At 37.5% G+C, this 10,606-nt stretch overlaps 1 protein-coding gene across 4 annotated transcripts in view; it reads left to right on the top strand.

The window, feature by feature from the left end:
• Positions 1-10,606, top strand: part of Pcca (propionyl CoA carboxylase, alpha polypeptide) — a 401,509-nt gene that overhangs the window by 195,676 nt on the left and 195,227 nt on the right. For all 4 annotated transcript variants that reach the window (XM_005374054.2, XM_013516015.1, XM_005374053.2 and 1 more), the window contains exons 11-12: positions 1,224-1,318; positions 5,364-5,514. In XM_005374054.2, coding sequence (XP_005374111.1) covers positions 1,224-1,318; positions 5,364-5,514 — 246 coding nt within the window. The remainder of the gene's footprint in view (positions 1-1,223; positions 1,319-5,363; positions 5,515-10,606) is intronic.

The raw sequence follows: 10,606 nt of genomic DNA, 5'->3' as shown, positions 1-10,606 counted from the left end.
ATTTTTGAGTATTTTGTCTTTATTTCTTGGCTACTAAGTTCTTCTTTCACTTCCTTGTCAACTTTAATAAAAATAGAGGTTGAGAGTTATTTTAATTATTTAAAATATTTTTATGTGTACTTCATACAGCCACTTAGAAAAAAAAAAATCTCTTGTAGCATTTTATTACTGTGTTTCCTTTATTACTTGGAATCATTCTTGAGTTAATAGGTTATATTCCTAAAAATTAATGTTGTAAGCCTGGCGTGGTGGCGCATGCCTGTAATCCCAGCACTTGGGAGGCTGAGGCAGGAGGATTGTTGCAAGTTCAAGACCAGCCGGGACTATAAAGTGAGCTCAAGGGCAGCCTGAACTGCATAGCAAGACCATGTCTTAAAAAGCCAAAAAAAGAAAAGAAAAGAAAAGAAAATTAATATTGTAATCACATGCTAGCTATGCATATAGCAGTGATAGTTTTCATTTGACTTTTTCAGCAATAGCCATATGACATATTAAAATTTTATTTTCTGCTATTTATACTGCCTAAAGAAATAGAATAACTTAACCAGGGAGATTGGGTAGCTCTTTGGAAGTGAAAGTGGTACCCAGTCTTATGGCTTTTAAAATACATCTCATCTCTATGGACCTAACTTTAACTGAATGTTTTCTATTTTATCTGGCAGTCTCAGCTTATTTCCCATTATTACAAATGTGAAAAATGTGTTATATATTAATCACAGATCTTTTTCCACTTTTCTATAACAAAAATTACAGAAAAGATGTCCAATATAAATAATAGACTACCGGATGTATATATGTAACATACAGTTTTCCAACCAACAAACATTTAATAAGATTAACAGCAGAGATGTTTATAATGCAGCAGTGGCTCTCCTAAGCATCCTTGACAACTAAACTCTAACCCCTCTATCAACACTCCGTGTCCTTCACAAAATATGTACAGTGAATTCTGATGTTTTACCCATGGTATTTAAATGTAACATGAAAGTCTTTTCCTCAAATATTTTTGATAAAATATTTTGTTGAATTCTAGGTTGTAAATATAACTTTTCTTTATAAAAATCAACCTAAAAAATGTTTTGAGAGCTGCCTGTGTTTTGTTAGGTTTGAATATCAAAAACCAAGAGATAATGTATTGAGAAAATGTCAACTGGGCATGGGTCAGTGGGGGTGACTGGGTGTGTTGTTGTTGTTTTGTTTTCCAAATGGTACTTTCTTCTCAGGTTTTAGGTGATAAACATGGAAATGCTTTGTGGCTTAATGAAAGAGAGTGCTCAATTCAGAGAAGAAATCAGAAGGTGGTGGAGGAAGCACCAAGGTAAGATGAATGTTTATAAAAAAAACTTGCTTTAGCCTGCTGTGGTGGCTTATGCCTGTAGTCCCAGCACCGTGGGAAATTAAGGCAAGGAGGATCACAAGTTCAATCCCAACCTGGGCGACTTAGTGAGATGCCTCAGAAATAAGCAAAACAAAGAAACTTACTCTATAATCTAGATTTACTTTTCATTGTATTTATCAAAAATGCTTCATTAGTAATGTCAACCCTGCTGATGCCTATTTTTAGAATTAATAATTTGTTTTTTGATATTCCTCCTAATGCATAAAAATGAGAATGCTTGAAAAAGAAGTGGGCTTTTATTAGAAGAAGAAGTTGTGTAATCAACCAGCTCTGACTTTTACAGCCTTTTAGGTGGGGTAAATTACGGGTTTTGCATGGAATTATCAAATTTGCACTTTGACGTTCTCATATTGGTGAAGGTTTCATAATGTTAATCCTGAATTTTTCCTGCCATGAAGCGACTTCTGGGGCATAGGTCTTAGAAATGCTTTGGTTTATCACATCCTCTTTGGGTTCTTTTCTAGCCACTTTTCATGTGTTTTGTGTAACAGTTTTGTGGAACCTCATTTCTAAGTTGATGCTGGGTTGGTATTTGTGTATATTCGGTATTCTGAGAAATCACCAGTTGAGTCTACGTAGTTGTTTGAATTACCAGGCGCTAAACAGTACATCCAGTTGTAGCTTTGTCAGCATAGCCAGCAAACCTTGATATAAGGTGTGTAGAGTAGGTATGAATATGAGTGAAATTTAATCACAGGGTAATAATAAGATAAACCCTATTTCAGTTATACTAGTGTAAAAAATTATGGTATGGTATAGTAGTTTTAAGAGATGGTCCCTCAGTCCCATGGCACATTTCTTATTGAGTGATGGTAGGAAGGATCTGTGTCACTTTCACTTGATTCTGTGTCCCATCATTGCTTGACCAAATAGGGTACATAGATGTAATGCTGTACAAGTTTCCAGCCTGAACCTCATAAAAATCCCAGCTTCCACTTGTTGTTGCGAGGAATACCTATTCTTAAAAGCCAGCTTGCACTGCAACTGACATGGGCCTCAGCCTGGGACATAAGGAAAGGAGAAGAAAAGGCAAAGCGATGCTTTCCTTGTGCCCCTGCCCCGTGGTGACCTTAGGAAGGACCCTGGAAGCTGCAGCTTTGATTACTTGGCATCAATCTGCAGTTAGGCCTTTAGCTAGGGAGGCTTGGAAATGCCTGTTTTCTTCAGCGAATATGTGCTGAGCTAAAATTCTAGGAATATGGATGAGTGGGAGAAAGGATGCTGACAGAACAGAAATAAGTCTCTAACTTGATTATTTTGCAGCTTTGTGTTTTCTTTGTCTACGTTATCACTTCCAATTCAATTAACTTTCTCTTAAAAAACAAAACTTATTCAAGTCTTAGGTGGGATAGGAATGTTTCATAGACTGGGAACTTTGATTTGTGATTTTTGTTTGTTCTCTTGCTTTAAAAATGGAAGGTTTTCCGATGAACATCTCATCTATTAATTTAAAGAAAAAAAAATTTGTTTATTTTTTTAGTGTCGGAAATCGAACTCAGGACCTCTTGCTTGCTAGGCACACACCGTGCCCCTGAGCTATATCCCCAGCCCAGAAAAAGGAAATTTAAAGGAATAGGAATAAATTTTTTTAAAAAAAACTAGGAATGATCATTAACAATAACTTGATGCTTATCTGTGCACTGGAAATGTTTAAATAAGGGACCTAAGGAGTTTTCAGCTCTGAGAGGAAGAATCTGCCACTGTGGTTCCTATCACTTCTACACTTCACTATTTAGGGTTTGTTGTAAGGGAAAGGATAAGTCCAGACTGCAAAAATTGAGTTTTGCTCAATGGCACTGAACTCCAAATTTTATGGTATTAATCTTTAGTTGAGTTTTTTTTTTTTTTTTGGTTACTTCAATTCTGCCAGCCAGTTACTGAAATGTCACTGACACCTACGCTCATTGGGTAAATGCAGAACTGTGAATTATGAATCAGATTCATGGCATTTGAGCCCATTGATTAACCCTAACATTACCAAAAGGGGGGGCGGTATGAAGTACAGTATATATCCCAAGTGTGAAGTACTCTTCCCATCCTCACCCCAACCCAGGGAATCTATGCAAGCCTTTAGATGGCACTATCAGTTCATATAGATTGGAATATAATGTGAGGTTAAAAGATTAAAAGACATATGGACAGCCAGGCATGCTGGTGCATACCTATAATCCCAGCGACTGGATAGGCTGAGATAGAAAGAGTGAAAGTTTGAGTCCAGCCTGGACAACTTAGTGGCTTAATGAGATGCTGCCTGAAAATAAAAAATAAAGTGGACTGGGGGATTAAGCTCAGTGCAAAGGGCATGGATTTGATTCCCAGTATGTACACACACACACACATACACACACACACACACACACACGGCATGGGGTGGCATGTAGCCGAACCCAGAATATGAGGAATGAGACAGGAAAATGTCCAGGTCCTTAGTCAAAAAGAGGGGAAAGGAGTGTTACAAATTAAAAGAAGCTTAAACTACAAGAAGAGCTAGCTCATCTGTGTAAAGATATTTATGAGGTAAACAAGGGAATTGATTAAATACTGAGTGTCTGTGAAGGAGTTGTTAGTTTTAAAAATGTGATTATGTTACAAAAGAATTCTTATAGAAATGAGAGTTTTTACAGATGAATAGGTACTTTGAGATTTGCTTAAAAGAAGTGGGCTTGGTAGAAAACTGGGTATGTGGCATAGATAAAACAAGAATATTTATGTATCAATAAGTATTACATACTGGAGATGTGCATGCATGTTCTATGGTAAACATTTAAATCATGTCATCTAAATCTTACTTGAGAATAACAGTAGTCTATGAATCTTATTTGGGAATAACAGTCAGAGAGGCAAATCTGAAAATGCAGGTTATTTGATGACCGTTTTTCAGGGTTTTCAAAAAATCAGTTTATTTGCCTGCTGGAAGGTGATTCTGATATTTTGAAATAAGGGTGTTAGGATTTATTATATGTACAGTCAGTTCATCTTATTTTTAGCAGTTATGTACTATCAAGGCATAATGAATAGTGCATTAGTAAATACTGAACTTATTCTTGGGAGAAATACAGGGTTAGGATTCTGCAAGCCTCTGGTCACATTTTCATGTAATGTGTAACATTTTATATTTTATGCAACTGGTGAGTACATAACCTTGTTTTAGGTATATTTCTATTGAAAGGCACCTTATTTAATATTTGTCCTTGATTTTAACATTGAGCTTACAATCTAGGCCAACAAGAATATAATACATGGCTTAATGAAGCTTATCTCACACATAGGTTTTCTCCATGAGGCAGTTCACAGATTTTTTGCTCTTAGCAACACTCAGCGGCAAATAAGCACAATATAGGGCCATTTAAACAGTGGAATCCCCAACAGAAGAACAAAAAGGACGCTAAATAGATTTTGAAAAGGACACTAGTAGAGTATGAGCAGTGAAATAAGAAGGCAGAGTATTGTGTCCTTCATTCTTAGCATTCTCAGACCCTCAAAGTTTTCCTTCTGTGTGCTTAAGAATGACCATGAAGGTGCCACACATGATGATTTTGAGATTACAAATAAATATTAGCAAGTAGGCAAATTTGCATATATAGAATTCATGAATAATGAGATTTGACTATATAGATCAGTTTCTTAGAATTTATTTTCTCTCAATTTTAGCTTGCAGTAATTCTGAATATATATGTTAAATTTTGTTAGTTGAATAGTAGCAAAATTTCCTAAATGGATTTAAAGTTGTAGTATAATGTGAAAGGTTCAAATGTTTTATAAAATCTGAGAGTTTGTTAAGGACGTTGTGCAGAATGCCATAAGTATATGCTGTAAAATTTATATAATTTGTATAACATTATGAGCTCTTAAATTGATATAGATAATCTATAATTTGAGTAAAATTTTAAAAATTTAAATAATACATTCAAAAGATAAGTTGATTTTTGTTCAAAATGTAGACAAAGTGTTTCTATATTTGTAGCATTTTTTTGGATCCTGAGACTCGAAGAGCTATGGGAGAACAAGCTGTGGCCCTCGCCAAAGCGGTGAAGTACTCTTCCGCGGGAACTGTGGAGTTTCTTGTCGACTCCAAAAAGAATTTCTATTTTCTGGAAATGAATACGAGGCTCCAGGTAAGACAGATGTCTTTATTCCTCTCTGTGGCTCCATAATTTGCCCCTTGTCATTACTCTTTTTTGTTTGCAAGTTGTTTTCTAAAAGTTTGTTCTATAAAAGTTAAAAATCGAGTCAGTGAAGATTTAGCTTTTATGCTTGTCTTTTTTTCTTTCTTTTTTTTTTTTTTTGTCTTTTTGAGACAAGGTCTTGCTCTGCAGTTCAGGCTGGCCTTGAGCTTACTATGTAGCCCAGGCTGGCCTCGAACTTGCAAGGATCCTCCTGCCTCAGCCTCCTGAGTTCTGGGATTACAGGCGTGCACCACCATGCCCGGCCTACACTTGTCTTAAGAAATCTTTTAAGAATAGATAAGTGTTTGGTTAACTTAAAGGCTCATGGCTAGCCCCCCTACTGTTAATACTTCATTTTGCAGATTCTGCTTTGGCTTTTTCTTGAGCCTTTCAGGATGAACTGTATTTGTCAGAGTTCATGTGCTATTAAGGGAAACTACTCTAGAAAAGTTAAGTGCTTATAAAATCTGTGGAAGAGTTGGAAAGAGGGTAACCTAGAGTGAACTTCCTGGAATGACTCCCATAACGATAATGCCCCACTAGGCTCCCAGAGGAGCTCCTACCTCTGCCTTTAGGAATGTGAGACATCCAGCAGCGGCCCCTGGACCTGTGGGCTCTAGGGACATCCTCAGTTTTAGCCAACGTCGCCGGACATCACAGGGGCTGTAAGGGGTGGCTTTACTTCCTCCTTCCTTCCCTTTTTCTCTTTCATTCTAGTTGTGAACTGTACACAGGCCCGCACTTTTGCTCTGGCTCCTCATTTTCTTCTTCTTCTTAATTATTCCCCCTCCAGCATCTCTGGAGCTGTCTGTTTTTTTGACTGAATTCTCAATATCTCACATTTCTGTCTAGTTCTGTCTTTGAGTTATGCCCACCTAAGCAGCAGCATTCGTTTTGTCTGTTTTTCTCTTTTTAAATTTATGTTAATGTGATCATATGGAATATATTCTTTTGTGCCTGGCTTTTTTTTTTTTAAGATTTTCTTGAATTTTATTATCAAATCTCTACTGTAGAAACATGGGACAGAAAAGGGGAACACACTGGGGAAATGCATCACCGGAGAGACAGGATGACACAGTGGTTAGAACCTGGATTGTGGAGCCTCACAGTCTCAGCTCTACTGCTGACTCTGGCTTCCTTCCTTAACACTGTATTTGTGAAGTTCAACCAGGTTGTTTTTGCTACTCCAGTATGATACTCTCTGAAGAAAACATCACTTATTTATTTATCTGGTCAATTTCTGTAGTTTCCAGTTTTATGGAATTTGTATTAGTTTTCTAGGGCTACCACCACAGTTGATCATAAACCAGGTGGCTTAACATGGCAGAAGTTTATTCTTTCATGATTAAGGAGGCCAAAGTCTGGTATCAAGGTGTCAGTGCTTTGCTTCCTTTCCAGAGACTCTGAGGCTCTGTCCTGTGTCTCTTACTTAGCCCGTAGTCTTGTGGTTCGTGACAGTGTATCTCCAATCCCTGCCTTGCTTTTCATCTGACCTTTCCTCTGTGTACCTGTGTTCAAAGTTTCCTTTTCTGTAAGGACACCAGTCATACTGGATTTCTGGGCCACACCACTCCAGTATGACCTCATCTTAACTTGAGTTCATCTTCAAGACCTTATTTCCAAATAAGGTCACGTTCACAAGTTCTAAGTGAATATTATTTTTGAGGAGATGGTAGTTAATCCTGTACATCAGTCATAAAACATATTTGGTCAACTGAGGCATAAAATAGATTAGTGATCACCGGGACTGGGGCAGATGGGTGGGAGGTGATGGGCTGACAGCTAGTGGTAGAGACAGGTAAATTATACTTATTCCTGAAAGGAGCAGCTCTTCCTTCACGAGGCCTTTAGTAGGTGTGGGATGGGGAGGTGGTATCATCCAGGCAGAAGCTGGGTAGGGCTAGAGGTGTTTTTTTGTTTGTTTGTTTTGTTTTTTGTCTTTTTGAGACAGGGTCTCCGTATGCAGTTCAGGCTGGCCTTGAGCTCACTTTGTAGCCCAGGCTGGTCTCGAACTCTCAGTGATCCTCCTGCCTCAGCCTCCCGAGTGCTGGGATTACAGGCGTGCGCCACCACACCTGGCTTGAGGTGGTGGTGTTCTTTTTTTTACTGTGGTTATCCTTCGTATACCCTGAGTTGCCTGAAGGATTTTTCTTAATTCCTGTTCTATCTTTAGCTTTATGATTTTCATCTTTGAGCCTGTGTTTCACGTAAGGTTTGTCTTTATGCTCATGCTGCTTCCCTGGAGGTAAACTCCTCTTTGTTGTTACTGGTCCCTTCTTAGCCTGTGGTGGTTCCTGGGGGTAGTGTGTGTTTTCTATTGTTTTTATGCCTTGGTTTTGATCAGTTCTTGTGTCCTTGGATTCATGGGTTGGGTTTTTTTAGTGGCCCCACCCTTTCTCCAGTGATGGGTACCTAAAAGCCTGAGCCCAAGAGAGTTGTCTCCTTCTCAGTGGTAATCTTTGTGGTATATCTTTCTTCATCCTTTTGCTCTTGAAATGTCTCTAGACATTTTACATGTGTCTCCGTAAACACTGTACACTTTTGTTGGACAAGTTTAATAATCTTTTTCTTGTACCTGGACCATTAGTTCCATAGCAAGTTTATGTAACTTCTGATAATTTTGTCAAACTTTTTGTTTTTTTTGAGGCAGGGACTTGGTAGGATGCTCATGTCGGCCTTGAACTCCTGGGCTCAAGCAATCCTCCTGCTTTAACCTCCTGAGTAGTTGGGACTTACCATTGAGTCCTTACTTACCACTAACCCCAGCTGGATATATTTGGATTTAAATTTAGTGTTGCTTAATGCTTTTTTTCGACCAACCTCTATGATTGCATTCTTTGCCTGCCTTGCTGCCTGCCTGCCTTCCTCCCTCCCTCCCCCCACCTCCCTACGTCCCTCAGTCTCTCTCCTCTTTTCTTTTGTCTTTCTTGCATTTATGGTATTTATCATTTAATTTTATAGCTGTACTAGATTTGGGGCTTTCTAATCTTTCAATAGAACCTATACATCACAGCATATGTCATTCAGCGATTTTTCACTTGCTCTGCCACACTACAAGGAACTTAGAACATTTTAATTTCATTTACCATCTTCTGAGTTAACGTGAAATTATCCTCCAAGGCATTTCTCTTATTAATTTAAATAGTCACTATTCCTTCCAAACTACCCACATATTTCTGCTTTTGTTACAGTTTAGTTTTAAAACGTCTTCCAAAAGTTTTGTGTTCGGGGATGAGGCTTTTGGAAGGTGATTGGATCATGAGGGTGCTACCTTAATCAGAGAACTGATCCATCAGTGAGTTTATAGCTAAAAGTGCTATTAGGAGATAGGGCCTGTTCAGAAGAGGTGGGCCACTGCAGGTGTGACTTTGAAAGGTGTATTTTTGTCCTCAGCACCAGCCCCTCCCCGACTGTTTTCTGACTGCCATGAGTTAGCATGTTTGTTCTGCCAGGCCTTTCCACCGTCCCATTCTTGCCTTGGAGCTGGCAGCCGTGAACTGAACCCTCTGAAACCATGAGCCACAGCACATCTCTCCTTTAAGTTGCAGGTTTTGGGTATTTTGTCCCTGCAATGGGAACCTATCTAACATAATTATCTTTTCTCTTAATTTGTTCCTGGAAATTTCTTTTAAGAAATTTGCTTGTGGCAAACTTCTTTCGCTGTTGTGGATTGTCAGTGACTTTATTTTCAGTCCTGAAGGGCAGTTTTGGTTTTCTTAGAATTCTTAGTTTGGTCAGTATTCACATCAGCTTATTGAAAGTACTATTTTACTATCTCTGGCTATTTCCAGTGTGACTTTTACTTCCCTTCTATCTTCTGCTTATTTGGAGGTAATTACTGTTTTTCTTTTGGCAGTATATAAATGTCTTTCTTTATAGATTTTCTTTAGCTTTTACCTGATATTTGTATATTTGGAATTGGTTGAATTTCATGTGTCTGTGGATTAATATCTTTCAACATTGTTTTGAAAAATTTCTATTATTTCTGACATCTTTTTTTCTTTCTATTTTCAATTTAGACTTTCTTAATATATGTGTTGTTTCTTGTCTTTAATATTTTTCATCTTTTTGATAATTTTCTGACCTTTCTGTGAGTTGTATTTAATTAATTAATCACCCATTGGGTTTCTGATTTCCACTGTTCAGATTTTCAGTTCTAAAATTTTTTTCTTTTTTGCCTTTTATAGACAGGATTTTGCTATGCAGTTCAGGCTGCCCTTGAACTCACTTTGTAACTCAGAATGGCCTTGAACTCACAGCAGTCTTTCTGCCTCAACCTCCCATGTGTTGAGATTATAGGCCTGCACCACTATGCCCAGCTAGAATTTTAGAAAATTTTTATTTTATGAAAAATAAAATTTTATAGCAAGAATAATAATAATAAATACACTGTATCATTATCTTCAATTATCTTTCTCAGACAAAAAGATTCTTACAAAGAAGAAACAGATAATAACCAAAGCTTTCTTTTCAGTGAACTAAAAGAAACTAGTATAAATGAAATGAATTAGCATATATATTGAAATAGTTCTGATAGTGGAATAGATAATTTAAAAAATTATTTGAACTTCTCTCCACTTCCTATTTATCTCTTATTTGCTTTTCATTTGTGTGTATGCATTCTTTCTCATATAAGAGAAACTCAGTTCTAGAATTTCATTTTAAAAAAAAGTAGGAGACAATGCTTTTTATCTTCTCTGATCATCTACCCAGATTTTCAACTTTGGTTGTTATTTCTTTGAACATAATTGGCTTAGTTGTTTTGTAGTATGTGATACTTCCCATATGTGAAGTCTTATGACTTCTGTCATTAATGCTATTTTTTTGGTTGAGATATTTAATTACTTGTATGCCTTATTATCTCTGACTATATGCTGGGTCATTTAAATTTTTGTTTTTTTTAATGTAGGAAAACCAACCTTCCTTCCTTCCTTCCCTTTCTTCCTTCCCTCCTTCCTTCCTTCCCTCCTTCCTTCCTTCCCTCCTTCCTTCCTTCCTTCCCTCCCTCCTTTCTTCCCTCCCTCCTTCCTCCCTTCCCTCC

The sequence above is a fragment of the Chinchilla lanigera genome, unplaced genomic scaffold (assembly GCF_000276665.1).
Source record: "Chinchilla lanigera isolate Chin_1 unplaced genomic scaffold, ChiLan1.0 scaffold00003, whole genome shotgun sequence".
NCBI classification, from domain to species: Eukaryota; Metazoa; Chordata; class Mammalia; order Rodentia; family Chinchillidae; genus Chinchilla; species Chinchilla lanigera.
The sequence above is the reverse complement of the archived record's forward strand: the minus strand, read 5'-3'. Positions and strand labels throughout refer to the sequence as shown.